At 39.6% G+C, this 18862-nt stretch overlaps 1 protein-coding gene across 1 annotated transcript; it reads right to left on the bottom strand.

Annotated features, from left to right (window-relative positions):
* Positions 1–1198: 1198 nt before the first annotated feature.
* LOC140232664 (mRNA cap guanine-N(7) methyltransferase-like) lies at positions 1199–18007 on the bottom strand. Its single transcript, XM_072312770.1, has 11 exons — positions 17899–18007; positions 11233–11390; positions 9958–10068; positions 8498–8630; positions 7727–7845; positions 6726–6907; positions 6177–6341; positions 4855–4972; positions 3807–3932; positions 2462–2752; positions 1199–2101 (listed from the first exon to the last, which is right to left on the bottom strand). Exons 1-10 carry the CDS (start codon positions 17903–17905, stop codon positions 2504–2506), a joined length of 1368 nt encoding a protein of 455 aa, XP_072168871.1. The 5' UTR covers positions 17906–18007; the 3' UTR covers positions 1199–2101; positions 2462–2503.
* Positions 18008–18862: the final 855 nt, after the last annotated feature.

Here is an 18862-nt window from a genome sequence, read left to right as displayed (position 1 = left end):
ATGGCACCTGTTCTGTGTAATTACCACTGATTAAGCAGACTACTATGTGCACACAGCTTACATAAAATTTTCTTATGCATAAATATACCTATATCAGCAAAAAAAAAACCAAAAAAAAAAAAACTGTTTTAATGCAACATTTCAGTGGCATTTCCACATCTCTACATGCCTACATTCTTTGTGTGTTCTTATCGAGTTTTTAGCAGAAAAAAAGATGAAATATGGTAAAGATGGAAAGCCACAACCCTGAGGAATTATGTTAACATACCAATGATAGCAGGAAAAAAAAAAAGCTGAAGCTGAAAATTTGCATAAACATGTATATATTTTGTGTACTAAGCTCCTACGCAAAAACAACAAACAAAATCTTCATCATACTCACTGATGTCAAAGCATGCCTGCCGATCATGCTTTATTTTACACCCTATCCACAGACACACTCACACAATGTAAATAGAATGTTACACACATCGGCAAACTCAAGACTCATTTATGAGAAGATGATTTACAATTCAACATAGAGAAGAGCACTTTCTAACTATTCAGAGAGTTTATGGTTCAATCACTACATACGCTCACCATTACTGTCTATGTATCCAATGGGCGGCGAGCTCAAAAAAAAAAAGAAAAAAAGAGAGACTTCATTAACATTTGCGACTTTTCAAATGGTTTTGTTTTGTCTGGTTGCGGGAAAGGTACTATGACACAAAGATGTCACAATAATGTACATGTGCACGTATGAATTCACAGAAAATGAAGTGAGAGTTTTGAGCATTCTTACAAATAGAAATAAGAACAAACAATGTCTCCGGCATCCTTTGGGCGGAGGCATAAAAAGAGAGAAGAAATAAGGTAAAGCGATGCAAAGTATTGCATATATTTTTTCACATTATTTGGTGCACATGGGTTACTTGCATGACTATGTAAGGAGTATACATCCCCCTCCTACTTCCTTTTACTTTCAAAGAATTCACAAGTTATAGAGAATAGATGATCAAATTCACCCCCATCAATGCAAATACAAGCACTTGCTTCATACTCTCTTTTCAAGACACAAAAACATTAGAATCAACTCAGAAGCCTAAAACACACACACACACACACACACAAATATTGACCGAACAAATGTACACACTAAGAATGCTTTGGTTTGCTTGTTTGTTTGTTTGTTTGTTTTTAAACTGAAGTTAAATGAAGGAATAAAAAAAGTTAGCAATGATGAACAATACTAAAACACTTATTCAGGGCAGGCACTGTAGGGAAAAAGATGTAGAATAAAACAAAATAGAACAAAACACATGGTCAGGTATTATCAATCACAGTAAATGACTTGTGTGGTGAAGCTTAGCAAAAACCAGAAATCCAAAGCCAACGTTGTTTGACTTCACTGAACACAATGCAATGGGCAGACAAGGATTCAAAGTTATCTATCAGGGTTAATGAATAAATGCTGACTGGGCCACGCCCAGATTAAAATCACTTTGGGGATACACAGTTGCTAACTGAACTGGTTTCTTACTTATTTGTGTGGGAAATTGCTCTGGATATCGAAGAGTCCTTCATAGCCTTGAAATAAAAATAGAAAAAGTAATGAACACAGAACAATGAACCCCCTATAAAAAAAAAACAAAACAAAACAAAACAAAACACAACGACACACAAACATGAAACAAATAAAGTATAAGGGTAGGTCACAGAGTTACACATACATTTGCATTATCAAAATGATGACTGTTTCATATATAATCACAACCGCTGGAAACGAAAGAGAAAGGAACCTACAGGATGTCTCGCCAGTTACTTATTGTCTGCCTCTGTGTAATTCATATCACGTTGGATGACAAATCTCTGTAAGTGACAACTAGTATCCCCCTTTAATGTCCACACAAATTGAAGACGTCCGGCTATTTGGGTATACAGATTTCTAAAATACTTGCAGAGGAGTAACACGTTCCGTCAGCATGTCTGCATGTGTGTGTTTGCTTGCGTTGTTCCGTTGCCTGAACTTGTCGTATCCCCCCTTTGAGTCGACAGTCAGTCAATTGGAGATCACTTCCGTGCAGGGTTGCGCGGAAATGATAGGTCTTATCAAAATTGGATTCTGTGGTTGAAAAAGTAGAAGGTTGTTTGAGAGAGGGTTATCTTTTGGTATACCAAGTGACATTAAAAGTTGGCAAGAGTAAAGCATCTTATCTCTTGCCACTGGCAAGGGAGAAGTTTAAGAAACAGATTAGAGTAATGAATACCAAAATGAAGATTTTTTTGAATCATTTTTAAATAAAATTTTAACCCGCATCTAAAAGAGAAGTATTGAAGATGACAAGTATCAGTTCAATGAAGACTTGCATCAACATATAATGGTTGTAATATCTTTGTGGAGTACTGCACTAAGTGTATCTGTTTCTCATTGATGAGAATAAGGATATGTAACAAAGAGACACCATCTGTTCTCCCTTCTCACCTTTGAGAATGGTCAGTCCGTCGGTCTCTCGCTCACTTGACCTCACGCCTCCTCCTCCTCCTGCCCCTCAGCATCCCCTTCTTCCTCAGCCTCCTCCCCCTCCTGGGGGGTCTCAGTGCTGTCCGCCGCGGCCGCATCCGCCTCCGCTGCTGCCTCCGCTCCATCGCCGTTGGCAACCTCCTTCTCCTCCTCTTTGGTCTCCTCCTCCGGCTCCTCGAACTCTCCGGCCTTCTTGAAGGCGAAGGCGCAGTAGAGGCTGGACGCCTCCCACTCGGACTTGGACAGGGTTCCCTGGTGATCGCAACAGGTGGGAAGATGTGAAAATACACAAGCACAAAGTTTCCCCCTTAAAACCAATAACATTCAGCATCGCCATTCATTTTCTCACAAAATATTTCCTCAGTAACTGGGGTGGCTGGATTTACCTCATTCTCAAAGCAATCACTATTATGGTGATCACAATGGGTGGAAAGACATGAAAATACACAAGCACAAAGTTTCTCCCTTTCATCCAGAAGTATGACATTCAACATCACCATCCATTTTCCATTTGTCCCCAATAACTGGCAGGTGGCTGGATTTACCTCATTCTCAAAGCAATCGCTATTACACCAGCTCATCACCACGCCCAATTTGGGGCATCCTCCTTCCACCATACAACATTCCTCAGCTCCTCCTCCATCTGTCCTTTCCATGTCTTCTTCAGTCGTTTTTGCTTTTGTTCACTTTAAATTCCAGCACTTTCCTCAGAATATCATCATCATCCGTCCTTAACACATGCCTATACCACTGCACCCCACCGCATTACAAAACAAAACAAAACACAACACTCATACTGTTGACAAGACACAATATCTCAAAGTTTTCACAAACAGTGCAAACTTAAGTCTGCAACCACCTTGGTTCTGCGTAGAATCTTCCTTCAAAGTTATCCATTCAAGAAACATGTTGTCATGATTTGGTGAAAATGGCTATGCAAATTGTCGCATTAACATTGTTGTCTGTACTATTCTCAATCAGGGCAATTCAAAAGTCACTTGAAAAATAACTGAGTCATTTGATACAGTACACAGCTACATCAATAATCCTCCTCTTCTCATCAAATTGCCAACTCTAAATTTCATTGCATCCAATATGTAGGAGAGAGATTAAAGTGGAACTAGTAAAATTCAATAAAATCTGCAATAAATCAGGGCAAAAATTTGCAAATGAGACAGAAATATGGTGTTACAAAATCTTAAATGTTTTGCCAATATAGGGAACACTTGAAGAGAAAGTGATTTGAAGGCTTTTAGCAATTTATTCGATTCATTCATCATTTCTGGGACACGTAGGGCGAACTCACAATTGTCATGGGCTTCTTGTCAGTGTCAGAGGCCAGTCCTGTCAGCTCCATATGCCTGGCCTCGGCGTGGACGTAATCATCGCTCTTTGAGCTGGCCAGCTTGGTGAACTTGTCGGGCGGGTATTGCTGTGAAAATGAGGGGGGTGGGAAGGAGGAGGTGGTACAGATATAAAGTGACCTTTTAAATGACACCTTTTTATCTTATGGACATGTGGGGGGAAATCATTAGCTTTTTTTTATAGAGGATCCTATGTCTATACTCTACTGAGAGTGTGAAAGTGGACATTGCAATTTGTGCTGGAACACTTGAGAAGGAGGATGAAGAAGAAGCAGAACAAGTAGTAATAGTAGTAGTAGTAGTAGTGGTGGTGGTGGTGGTGGTGGTGGTGGTAGTAGTAGTAGTAGTAGTGGTGGTGGTGGTGGTGGTGGTGGTGGTAGTGGTAGTAGTAGTAGTAGTAGTAGTAGTAGTAGTAGTAGTAGTAGTAGTAGTAGTAGTAGTAGTAGTAGTAGTAGTAGTAGTAGTAGTAGTAGTAGTAGTATTATGGTGGTGGTGGTGGTAGTAGTAGTAGTAGTAGTAGTAGTACTAAGCAGCAGCAGCAGTAACAGCAGTAGTAGTTGTGGTAATAGTAATAATAGTAGCAGTACTACTAATACTGAGAGTACTAGTAGTACTTGTAGGTGTTGTAGAAGAACTTGTAATTGTTGTAGTAGTACTAAGTAGTAGCAGTAGTAGTAGTAGTTGTTGTAGTAGTAGTAGTGGTAGTAGCAGTAGTAGTAGAAGTAGTAGTAGCAGTAGCAGTGGTACTATTTCAAAATGTAAGAACTAAAAGATTATCATTAATTCCTGACTGATTCTACAGACCTTGCAGTTTAGAGAGAGAGAGAGGGGGAGAGAGAGCAACAAGGATCAAGAGAGAGAGAGAAAAAAAAAGCGAGAGATCGAGGTACAAATATTTGTATAGAGAGACAGACAAAGAGAATGAGAAAGAGATGACAACATAGCTAAAACAAAAGACTTGAGCATATCTATAAAATCACGTCTTCCTACCTCAAGGGCCTGCATCTTGGCAATGAGAGCCTGGTTGTCTGTGTTTTCACTGTTCTCCTTGTAAATCTCCATGAAGTTCTTGAAGTACACCAGCTCCATGTCAAACTCTTTGGCCATTCTGCATGAAAGCAACATTGTCAAAACAGAACAAACTGCTGAAACAGGGGACAGCATACAATTCAACCATCACTCTATCCACACACTCTATTCCAAAATGCTTGTGAAAAAAATGCTTTCAGTTCAATCATCATACATGGACATGAAGTTTCTGGTACCTTTTGTTTCAAACAAATCATAGAAAACAAAGAGAAGGTTGTGCCACATTGTTGAAATTAATGTGATAATTACCACTGTACAGTATAGTCACATCAGTTTGCAGTGTGATATTAAAAATGTTACTGAAGAGCACGATCTCAATCGGAAGCATACAGCAGAGATTTTTCTATTTGTACAAATAATTCAGGTAGTGTAGCACTGCACAATGAAAAAAGAGTGATAGTTTGTGCATGTGTTGATGTGGCTATGTAGTAGACATACACATTTAGTGCCAAATATGCAGCAGCTATGCATGTACATTCTGTCTGAATGTAGGTATATGCTGTAGAGTAGGTGAAGATGCAAAAACTGATACAATTATTAACTCTCTTTGTGCCACTTTCCCATGCCAAAATCAGTCCAAGGTGTGCCAACTTCGCATATTCTGCTCAAACGCACAACCACACACAAAACAAATTAATAAATCACAATATGCCACAGTATACTGCATATATGCATTCTGCATGCATGCCAGATTTGGCAAATTTGACCACTCTATTTCAAGAAGAGGATGAAAATGCATTAAAAAAAAAAAAAAAAAACGGTTCTAATTTGATTCCTCCCAGGTTCAAAGGGGTGCACTCCAGGATCAGTCATGAACAAACTTGAAACTACAATTACTGATATACTTACTCACAGCACTCACTATGCCCTATCACTTCCAGTTCTAGAGAAGATCTTAAAATATTCCTTAACTTGGGGACATGGTACCCATTTGAACAAATTAAGATTCTATCACCCTAGGGCTGCTACCTGCCAAATCATAAAGTTTTTCATGAAGAAGCAAAAAATGTAAATAGTTTACTCATGACAAATGATGGCCTCAGGTGAACTAATAAGTTACATGGCTTCGTAAAACAGACTGTTTTTCAAAAGCACTCCTGCATTGCAGTCTCAGAATGATGTGGCAGACACAGGGTTTACACTGTGGCACATGAAGAGTTCATACAATCTACACAGAAGAGAAGAAGAGATGGGAAGAAGGAGAGAAAAATCCTCAGACTTACTCTTCCAGCAGAGGGAAGTAGATGAGGAACTCTGGGCAGTCCACGACACCCTCAAGGTGGAAATCATACTTGCATCCAAAGAGAGGGAATTCCTCCTTCTTCTCAAAGGTCACCTTGTAGACCTCGTTGCCAAAGGTGAGACCTTCGGCGCCTTTTAATCTCGACCTGTGACAGTGGCAGTGAAGAGGAACAAAACATAATTTGTTGGATATTTTGAGAGTGTATGTGTCATCTTTGTCTACCCACATGCTTGAAAATACGCAATACATTTAACCAGGGCATGGGTTTGTCTAACTTGCATCACATTTCTCCAAGCATCAGGGGAAAAAAATGAGTATAATTCAAACAAAAAACTCTCCTAATGTTGGGGGGGGGGGGGGGAGGGTGGAGCAGTAAGCAGTTTTTCAAATAATTTTTCATAACTTTTAGCAATGGTTTTTGTGTATTGAACACATTCTACTGATGACATATAAGAAAAACAGAACCTTGAATCACCAACAATGATTACTATACGTCACCAAAATAATGATATAAGTGAGAATGGATTACACTAGCTCGTATCCATTGGGAATGGTTCCTACGAAGTATCCGCCTGGCCGCAGCCTCTCGCAAGCGTTCCTGATCATGGTCCGTGCCCGCTCCGGTTTCTCGAAGGAGTAGTGAAGAGAAAACTGGCAACTACACAGGTCAAACAGGATGTCAGTCTCCTTGTACCGCTGCGTTAACAGCACCTGACAAAGGACAAGAAACCAAATGCAACGCATTCGCAGTGACATTACAGCTGACAGGAATGCGATGATTTTGATAGCACAGCTCAGTGGAAAAAGAGTGGGTGGGGGATTTGGGCCTGTTTGTATGGTTTACTTGGTTGATGTTTAAGGTAACAGCATCATGGTGATTCACAACCTCACATACTAGTACATCCTGAAAAAGACCAAACCAGAACTCAAGTAAAAATTTCCTCCCCTATACTTCATTCGATCCAGCTTTATTAAGTGTATATGTGCATGTCAATTATTTCATCTACATATTCATCTATCTATCTAGGTAGCAATTAACCTATGTCAATATGTATCAATCTACCTACCTGTAGATCTGTCAAACTATCAAATTATCTCAGGGGGTCAACCTGTCTATAGCCACCACTGTTTATAGCGTCCACCTGCTGTATGTGACAACTAAGCACAACTCCCCCTAAGAGAAAAGCCATGTTAACGACCCTGTCTATAGCGGCCACGTGTGTACACTGGTCATTTATTTCATCTCCCTTGGGTGGCCGCTATAGAAAGATTTGACTACATTTATTCTTTCACATGTTTCTTGAAACTATATAGTATTAGTAGTCAGTTTCTACTATTGCATGCTTCAAATTCTTACTAGAAGGCATGAGCATGAAATATGTTGATTACATGAAGAATCTGGAAAGTGCTAACAACATCAAAGGCAAAAAAAGTATGAAAAGCTACTGATTGAGCACCAACACACAATACCTGTGTCTACTACGCTTTCATTATCTAAGTCACATTGTCTATCTAGAACAGCATACTCACATCTGCGCAGTCTGCTGCGATGAACTCGGCGGCAAACACAGGATTGTTTTGGCGCCTATTTCGCTGCACCAGATCGTTGTACCTCTTCTGGCACTGCTGCACCGAAACCTCAGCAATATCTGCATCGGGAAAACACAAAATTCATCAAACTCATAAAGATCCATGTTTGTGCTGGAGTCTATTTAGCAAGTCTTCGCCAAGAATAAGGCCAGTAAGGAGACCTTTTCTGCCTTTCAAACACCACTTACCTCATATAATTCCGCTTTGAGCCAGCCAAAAAATCTTCATGAGGCAATCCTTAACCCAAATCCTTTGAACAATGCTTTTAGCACATGGGCAGTACATAATCTAGGCACATGTTCAATATCATATTGACTGAAGAAACATCCCAACATTTGGGTAATGATACATTACGAAGGTTATTCAAAGACCATAATAATTCAATGGAGGGGATGCATCTTATTCTTACTGATTTCATGTCAAAACAAGGGAACTTGGTGAAGATTTGTGCAGAGTTCAATGACAGACTTCTGAAATGATGATAATATCACCACTGTTGCCAATTTGAGTAATATCAGTGGTTTGTGAAATAATAATCATAAGTTTTATATTGCTGAAACTCTCTAACTAAAGTTCGAAGATGAAATTTCTACCACTTTCGTCTGAATTTACTCCATTCATTATCAGCCAACTGAATATGGCATGGAATCACACCTTGGGTAAACATGACAGAAACTGCTTGAGCTCAGAATAATTTGGGTAGGTGCTCACCTGCACAGACAAGTTTCTTGATGTTGCCTTTGGTCCACTTGAGCAGGTCGCCTCCCTTGCCGCAGCACAGATCCAGGACTGTGCACCCTTTCTTCCTGTGCACTGCCTTCAGTGAATTGGCTATCACCATACTCTGTGGAAAGAACACAATGCAATGGGTGATGGGTGGAGCAATGTCTACAGTCTATCGAATTGTTGAGATCCGAAAGGAACAAATCTCTAAATCAGTTGTCTGAGTGAAAGTCTCTGCAAATCTTGCAGCAATACTTCAATAATACCAATGCATTCCCCTTTTACACACAGTAATGATTTCAATCCATATCAGCCGAAAGATTCTGGCAGGAGTTTCTTCAGTTCTTTCCTATCTGGAGAAGGTTGGTGTTCAGAGTGAAGCTATCTACAGAGTTGCCTACATGTAACTACAGGAAAAAAAAAAAAAAAAATTTAAAAAGCACCCGCAGAGCGCAGACCTCCGTCAGGCAGCTCATCTCCACCCATACATTCATGCTGAAAGTCGCCCAATTTCCCAATAATAAAAATAATAATAAAATAAGCTAAGAAGTGTTTACCTTCCTGCTACGCGGCTCCTCGAGCAGAGCACATGCTTTGGTATGCGCACGCAAGCCTCAAATACGCACAGCTTGAACTCCCCAGTTCATCGACCCTATTTGCCAAAATATTAAAAAAGCCTTTTAGAAATCCATAAAAATTCCTGGATTACTACTAAAGTTGGATAATCCGTTCCTTGTGTCATTATGGACTTTTCCTGTAAGTTTCATAAAATCTGTTCACATTGTTTTGAGTTATTTTGCAAACAGTCAAACCAATGCTGACAAAAACATAACCGCCTTCCTTGGCGGAGGTAATAATTGACATCAACTAGGCCTGCATTCTGCGTCATTACAATGTGGTGTTTATGGTGTGCCAAACACTTTAGTTTATGTTAGGGGCAAAACAGCAGAGCATGGAACTCTGTATGAGTGTGTGCTAAGCTTCCATGATATCAATGAAAGTGAATTTAGTAAATAAATGTGAATACACAGTACTCAACGTGGCCTTGAGCTGCCAATACAAAACTGAAAGCTTGGCTGGATCACTACTCAAATTTTATGCTTTTACGCCATCTCACTATGTTAGTCATACAAGGGATTCGAAAGTCATCATGTTGACAATTTTCTTTTTCTTCTACCTGAACTGCAAATTTAAGCACAGGAATCCACTTGTCCATTAAATCTTGGTACTCAAAAGAATATAGCCTTGTTACAATAACCCAGATGAAAATTGTGTTAGCTGGGGGCTGTATTGGGCTCTTCAAATTCCCTTGGAGTAGTTATAGGACATATTATCCAACCCAAATGACATATTGACAACTTCAATGCATCTCTGAGGGTCTTCCTCACTGTCATACTTGGCACCTTCTGTATTCAAGCGTCACGCCATCCACGATTCATTTTGCTCACCTTGATCCAGTTGTTGAAGTTGCGCTGATAGTAGATTCTGCTCCTGGTCCTGTCGAACACGGTGCCCTCCCTCAGGTCATTGTAGTGCTTGGCGACAGTGCCGGACATGCCCTAGGGGACAAACACGGTGTGAGAAGAAATTGCGAGTCAAATTTTGATTCTTCATTGAGTCATTTTGAAGATCAAATCTTCAATGAAGCCTTCAAAATTCTTTTGCAGTACGCATGTCTACAACTGTCTCCAAGAATTGTTCCCTCCTAATGTTTTGTAATGAGTTCGTAATCTCAGCAGCATCATGTTTGTACATCATTTACTGCAACTAGAACTAAAAACTATCTTGCATATTGAAACAAATGAATTACAATGCATGTTCAAGCTTTTCCATCCAATGTAATGGTATTTAACACCTGCAAAACACATTGACCTCCTACTACATCGTAATCACTCTTGTGCATTTTCAATTTTCTCCTTTCTAAGTTGGCTATAGAAGATAATGCTTTGTTCGTGATATGTTCGAGTCAATGGGCAACTGGATACATGTACATTCACATGGGGGGCGAATGCTCATGTTTGTATGTGTATGCTGTGTGTTGGTATGTGTTTGGGATTGTATTTGTTTGTGTGAGCGCAAGTAAACTTCAGAATATACATTTGGGTGGAAGGAACAAAGGTCAAGAGGAAGGTGTATTTCCACTCATACAAACACATTTTTTTTTTTTCCATTTCACGTCCACATTATTTGAATTATGAAACATGCAAACATCATGTAAAATCATTGCAGTGAATTGTACATTAACAATTCCCTATGTAAACCCTGACACAACTTGCTTCAAAGTGCCGTGCTCAAGTACATCTCACTCTCCTAGCAATATCAGTTATCCAGATGGGCTCCAGTCATGACATGGCTGGACTGTTTTGGGCCCCACTTACATATGCTAGTTGGTTCACATTGGTCCCAAGTGTAAGTTGTTTTCACATGAGCATGTACGTACATGAATACAAATTGTTGTTGTTGTTTTAATATGTATGTACATGATGTATCTTTTGATTTCTAGCGCCAAATAAACTGAACTTAATTGAATTGAACAACTAAAGCAGCACTGCACACTGGCACTGGTCTGACAAACCCTGACCAGTAAAAATCATTGTCAGCCCAGTAACTTCTTCAGGAATGGACCAGCAAAATATGGAAAAATTGATTACCTACTGGTCAGACCAGCAGAAAAAAATGGGTTAGCGTTCAGCCCTGACTAAAGCTGGACTGAATGCACTCACTGGTTTCTTCTCCGTCGAGGTCTCCCCAGCTGTCTGGGGCTTGTCTTCTCCTCCGGCCTCAGAGGTCTCTGCCTTGGTCTCCTCCTCGGCGGCGGCGGCAGCAGGCGTCTCCTCCATCTTCTCCTCCACTGCTACCTCGGCTGCTGCTGTGGTACTGTCTGCAAAGGTCGTGTGTGAGAGGTACAGTGCAAGGGAGGCATTAGAACACATCACATACATGTATTTTTCTTTCATCCTTAAATGGATATCTAATTTGACAAAAGTTCCTTAGGAGAATATGTAGGTAACAGGGTGGTCCATGAGGGGTTTCAGCATGTCGCTGCAACATGCTCAAAGAGAGAATCTCTCATTTAAAGGGATGGTATACTTTTAGTTGAGATGGAGCTTCAGGTTTCCAACGTTCTTCGATGATGACTTTTTGAGATAATGAGAAACCTCTTATGAAACCTGAAAGAGCATATCATTCTAAGAGGAATTCAATGTTTATTTGATGAAAATTACTTTTGAAATGGCCACGATATCCAAAACAAAGCGATCCTAGTAAAAGGTAGGACCAACTTTTATTAGGATTGCTTTGTTTTACTCTGTTTTTGGATATCTCAGCTATTTCAAAACTGACTTTCATCAAATACACTTTGAATTCCTCTTAGAATTGTATGCTCTTTATTACACATTTGATAAAGTGGTTCCTCCATGTAAATACATTTGTATCTTGCAAAAAGGTAAAAGCTGAATCCTCATCTCAACCAAGAAATGTCCCACAGTAACCCATCAAGAGTGAGATTGTATGAACATGTTTTTCACACAGAATGGAGGTAAAGATGTACAATTACTTTGTTACATGTAAAATTTTGTATAAAATTCTTACCAGTATATTCATGGTGGCTGCTGTTATGAAAAAGACTGGCCATAAAAAGTACATGTACAACATGTATACACTACTGTACATGTAACTGTTTGCACATTATTGCTGTGCATGTTACGTGTACATGTTCAAGAAGCTGTACAGTTTTACATGATGAATTGAATAAAAAAATGAAATCAAATCACAGCATATCACTGCTAAAGCAATGGACTGTGGGGTACATGTGTACATATAAACCCAGACATGTAGAGAGATAGCTTTGCACCATTGTACAAAATAAATTATGTAGTTCACATTGCACAGCACTGCATGCCATAGAATCAAATGCATGTTAGTAATGCATGGACATTGCAGAATCAATAGGCTGTAATGTGTAAGAAGTCTATATGAACCAAAGGATCTAGAACAGGCAAAACATAAACTGCACCATACAATGTAGGTCATTTCAACACACACAAGCACAATCCTCAGAATTTGGTATGCTTTATTTCTTTTAATCTACATGTAATGCTGGTAAAGAAACCCCCTGTAAAAATAAGTGACTTCTAATATACATGCAATGTTTTAGAAAAACATCACAGTACATTGTACGTCCAAACCACTTACATTTGTTCATACAATGTATGCACGGTTTGACATACAACAACACACTGTACATAGGTACAATGCACATGTACTGAAATCTTACTCAGTACAATACTTAAACATGCCCTGTACCACATGTGCAAACATGTACAACGAAAGATGTACACATGTACAATGTGTACACACATGTATACCGACATACTGTACTAAACATACATGTGAAAAGACACTTCTGCACAGACATCTGATCCTTATAGTACAATGGATGATTTCAAGTTTGAACATGCCCTGTACCACATGTACAGTGTATGTGGTACAGGGCATGTTCTCACTGGTGCTAGTGTTGAGCTCTAACACTAGCACCAGTGAGAATCCTGAACTTGATGTCAATCTGTGTTGGCAAGTTCACCACAAAATTGATGTACAGTGTACATAGTTCCATCAAGCTCATGATGGGCCATAGTTGAATGGTGTCTGGTAAATCAAGCTCCACTATTCTTGTTGCCAATTTACACTGTACATTGTACATCATACATGATGGGTTTTTCCCATTAGCTATAAATACCATCCCCTACAAGGGTACACATTGTAGCAACACCCTAGGGATTATTAAACTTGTAATTTCAGATTTGGTGTCGGTGCTACACGTGTAGCAGTGCCATACAAAAGTGTGATACCAACATTCTCATCCATGGATGCATGTTGTCCTAACTCACATCAAGGATGTTGTACATGCATAGCCTAAATGCTAATGCAATATATTATGCCTGTGGAAAGTATGCTAACACTTTAGACATGGCTACATAAATCTATGCCTGATAGCAAAATTAAAATCAATGTATTTTGGACATGTTATAGAAGTGTGTGGCATTAAATTCTTTTTCTACATGATTTGCGTGGTACAAAGCATTCATGGCTGCCTCTTTTTATACTCGACTTCAACCAAATGCAATCACTTTTTTTTCTTTTTTTCCCCCATGCAATTCCAGTGCTATCATGCGGACTTTGCAAAGGTGTAAAGATAACACTGGTATACTGGTAGTTATGATCAGCATTCTGTCAGTGGAACTTTATCTGACAACCGTGTTGGGGCTCTATTTCATGCTGCTACATTCTGAGACAACATACTGTAAGCACCAGCTACAGTTCCAACCAAATTTGAAATTACCCAATGTACAAAAGTGTACATACACTGGTGTACAGTATCATGTCAAATCATACAACTTGTACACCGGTACAGTTGTATGTACCAAGACATGACCCTACTATTGATTTGGGATATTCTTTCCATAGACATTTGCGCCAGCATACAATGTATACATGTACAACAATGGGAGATTTGAGGAGAATAAGATATTAATGCCCCACAACCATGCCCCTCTCTTGGATAACCGTGGATATGCATAATATTAAAGGGGCTGTACAGTACTGGTTGAGGTGGGGATTCATGTTTTTTTATCTTTCCTAAGTGAGATAATGAGAATCCTCTCATGAAATATGAAAGAGCATGTAATTTCAAGAAGGATTCAGTGCTTATTTGATGAAAATCGGTTTTCAAATGGCTGAGATATCAAAAAAAGTGATAATAATCAAAGACTACACTGTACATGCCACAACTTTATTAGGATCTCTTTGTCTGTACCTTGTTTTTGGATATCTCGGCCACTTCAAAACCAATTTTCATCAAATAAACTTTTGACACCCCTTAGAATTGCATGCTCTTTGACATCTCATAGAGTGGTTTCTGAATATCTCGCAATATGTTAAAAGCTAAATCCTCACCTCAACCAGAACTGTACACACCCTTTAATGCACTCAATGTGCAAAAATCAATGACATGAACATGAGTGGACTAAAATGTCCAAATTATCATGCATGAGATAATGGCATAAAAAAGAATTCAGACTTCAAAGAAGTACAAGTGTGTACATGAGCACATTTTACAAATACAACTGCAGTGCAGATAATGTTAATTTTCATTAAAATTGCACACATGTGCACACATCAAGCTATACCAACTATGCACTAGACTAATGTTTGTAATTGAGTGAGAGTGTGTGTGTGTAATGTTAATTTTTTTTATTTAATATTTATGTTGATATTTCTTCACTTTCGTGTACATTGAAATGCATGGAGAAAAAAAAAAAAACTTGAATTATTCAATCTGTGCTTTCACTTTTAATGGACTTTACAAAAATGAGTATGGTTGTATTTTATATGTGTACAGCACTGTACATTATATGTATAAAAATGACTTAAGCACCAAAAATATCTCAGAATGGTAAAACTATCTGCCAAAATGAGAACATGACCAAAATTAATGGTTCAAAAACAGCTGTAAATCCTGGAACTCATAAATCTACGTTCAGTTCATTCAAACTTTCACTAGTCTGTACAACTTTTCTTCCTTAAATCAAATTCAACTTGGGGAGGACATGAAATGCCAAGTTTTCCTTCACAGTAATTGAGGAAAAGACTTCTTTTCTTGTACAATAGGGTGTATGTGATTTTCCCCCAACCACTCATTTTGTCATATCATTCCATTGTACACTACCCTACCCTTGCTAGCTTACACATGGATGCAAGCACTCACACATATTTGGCAAGTGCTGCATGCTGGGGTATAGTGGCGGGGGGAGGGGGGGGGGGGGGGGGGATAAGGAAGTCTTGCCAGAATTGAGACTTCTGGTAGAAATCTATGACTCCTCTTTTGTATGGCTCTAAATATCTTAACACTGCATTAGGGTCCTAAAAGATTTTTACATTGTAGTTTTAACTAATCAGCACAAAACCACTAGGCACTAACGCCATTACTATTACTGGTTTTGTGCTGATTAGAATCTAGTCAAAACTACGATGTAATGGGCAAATGGCTAGTACCAAACAGCCCATGATTCAACCATAACACCGTCCAAGGTTCGACCTCCGGCTACACTTTTGCGTGCATCAAATTTTGGCATGGGACTGTCGGAAGATCAAACTTTGGTGCAGGTTTTTTATTTGACTTTTCCAAGAACATATGCACATAGATCTATCCATGATCCGTGGTTTGCCCCCTCCATCACTACAACCAATTCTAATGCATAGAGTAAAATATCCCGTTTGCGGCAGTTTAAGCATTGTTGAGGGTTTTTCCAACTTGTAAACAAATCAGGCAAATTATTTTCAACCATTTCATATATCATAGACAAGATTATTCATTAACGCAATTGTTTTCATGAAAGAAATTTACCATTGACCAACGCAGTTTTCATGATTTACCAGGGCAAAACCCGGCACAATTTTCGCCGATAAGGGCGATATGCGACGTAGTATTTCTGCTTGCGGCACGATGTACAATCCCTATGCAATACGCGCGTGCTCCGCGATCTTTAGCTGAACGCCTGCACATGTCTCGCAAACATTGCGTAAGCGCCAATTCCCATTGCAAAAGCATGTGAAAATAGCGTGCGCACATGCATTGGCCGCAAACAAGATCGCAATTCTGGCGGTGTTGTTGATGTCTTTCTCGTGTTTTTCTCATTTTTTTCGATGGTAACATCCACTTTCCGAAAAAAATGGGGGCCCACATCGGCTCGCGAAAGTTCTATTTTACGTGAGGATATGTTTTCAAAATCCATGAACATCGAGAAAACAACAAAAAATCCAGTTTCTTGGACCATTGTTTCTCAACTGTTATGTTAAAAAGTACCGAAAATTTCATTTTGGATGCGATATGATGTCATTTAGGTGAAAAAATTTCACTTTCGTCAGAGATCGTGCCCATTTTATCTGTTGGTTTTTGTTGATTGCTAGTGTAACGTATATGTGTAGTGTGCATGTGACAGTGCAATGCTGTGTTTAGCTGTATATTACCTAACTATACACAGCCCAGTCGCTGTACATGGTACGTCGCGACAGGGCTGTACGCGCGCGACCACCAACCACTAGGAGAGCGACGTAATCGTATCACGATAGCTTTGAATTTTGATACTTAACATCATTTTTGTCACCTCAAACTCATCGAGTATACTTTTCAATATTTACTCTACATCTGATGCTATTAGTATTCAAATGTACGCAATGAAACTTACCGAAATTGATCATCATATCCAGCATGTCCACACGGTACACAATCTTTCACGCCAGGCCAAACTATACACTTGAACACAGCACAGTCGCTGTACATGGTACGTCGACGTACCATGGAATTGCGCCAGAAAGTGTCATTTTATTTGTTCCACGGACTTATCGCAAGTGGTCTCCATGGACCCAGTGTGGCGAACTATTCTTCTGTAATAGAAACATGCATTTAACGTGAGTAAAGTATTCTGTTTAAAGGAGAAAAGTATACATTTTCCTAAGTTTTGTAGTTGTGTTGAGTTTCCTCACTTTGAGGCTGCATGCCGCGCTCGTCAGACGCTGTTTTCGCATAGCGTAACAGCGTCTGGTCGGGCTATATATTACCGTGTATGTTGTACCTGCCGCGAACGGCTGCACGGCCGCTTACTGACGCAGTTACTCTATGTGTAAAACAGGTGTAGACTGTCGACTACAGCTCTCGTTACTCGAGTCGCTATCCTGAAGTTAATGCAAATGTCTGTGTGCGTGTCTGCGCTGCCTGCGTCTGAAATGCCATGCTCAATTCATAATCAAATCATAATTGAGTTTTGACTGTTGTGTAGATCTCCTCAACAATAAACAGATCTAGAATCTCATACTCTCAGACACTGCACTCTGTTCTGTGTCACTGCACTTTGTGTGTGTGACTGGACACGATAACAAGCATGACAAGAGTGAGACGCCTCGTCTTCTACTCAGTTGATGCGCGATGCGGCGGCTGCATGGCAGAGGCTAATTCATGCATCACGGTTCAAGCAAATTGATGTCTCACTCTCACTCTAGAAGCGATCTTGAGAACAGGAAACACTGAACAAAATTTCTATATATGGAGGTGATTTGAATAAAGGAGAATATGCATGTTACATTCCTACGAGGAAAATATTGAAAACAAGAAACTAATGCACCAATATCTTCACAGGACCAGATTCTACACACGATCACCAACAGTTCGAAGATAGAGCTTACACTGAATATCACAAATGGGACTACGCCATTCTAACACGGTAGTCGTTTGTCAAATTCGCAAGATGGCTCTTTGATCAAAGCTGCAAAGAAACATTTTTATACAATCGCCACAATTACATAATATAAATACATCATTCTAAATGACGTACCTGTCATTTTTGCTTTGGCCTCTGTTGTTTTCTTGCAATTTGGAATTTTACACGGACTTTCCTCGCTGAAATTGACCCCAAGACGGATACACACGTGTTGTACAATACACGCGTGATAAAACGGTGCGGTATTGCGGACGCGCAACAGCCGCGGACGGACGCCGGTTTACCGGTAGGCTGCGTGTGCACAGCACACGCATAGTGCACTGACTAAATACAAAGGGTTCCGTCCGTTCCGCTCTGGGTCGCGCGTTGCGTATAGCTAGCACATTGTGTCCACGGCGTTGTGAAAAAGAGAAGAGCGCTCTCTAAACTTGCATCGAAACAACAATCAAAGGATGTTGCTTTACAAAGCTTACCGCTCAAAAACTTTCACCACATGTCATAGCATGCAGGCATCATCTTGATGAGGGGAAAACTTCATGATGCAGATGGGAAAACCGCAACCTGAAAAGTTAGAGATAACTTATGAAGTCCTCGCAGCAGCTGTGTATGGCGAGATTAATTTTAGAGGATTTAAAGCAAATATAACTAATAATTTATATCTATACGCAAGGTTAATTCACGCAACGATAAAACACCGTCAGATAAGTTTGACGTCAGTCAGAATGCCGATGTTTAACTTTCGAAAGTCTAAAATCAATGAAGAAGAAAGAGTAACATAGGACCTATACCCCCCCCCCCCCAAAAAAAGGAACATTTTGCGAAATAGACTTTGCCCAGGATCAGCGTATAAATCATACAGAAATAAAGAATGATTAGGCGTTGGACTTGACAATCAAATGCCCTCTTTCATCACAGCCTTATCATTATAGAGCTAGTGGATCAACTTTTTGGTTACATAAGAGTGGACACGGAAAAAAAAAGGAGGAGAAATATCCAAACACAATATTCTTAGGACCTACTTTTGATTTGTTCAATCACTGTCATGTATTATATACATAGGCCTACTCTTAGAATGTGT

This window comes from Diadema setosum, chromosome 9, assembly GCF_964275005.1.
Source record: "Diadema setosum chromosome 9, eeDiaSeto1, whole genome shotgun sequence".
In the NCBI taxonomy this organism is placed as follows: Eukaryota; Metazoa; Echinodermata; class Echinoidea; order Diadematoida; family Diadematidae; genus Diadema; species Diadema setosum.
The sequence above is the reverse complement of the archived record's forward strand: the minus strand, read 5'-3'. Positions and strand labels throughout refer to the sequence as shown.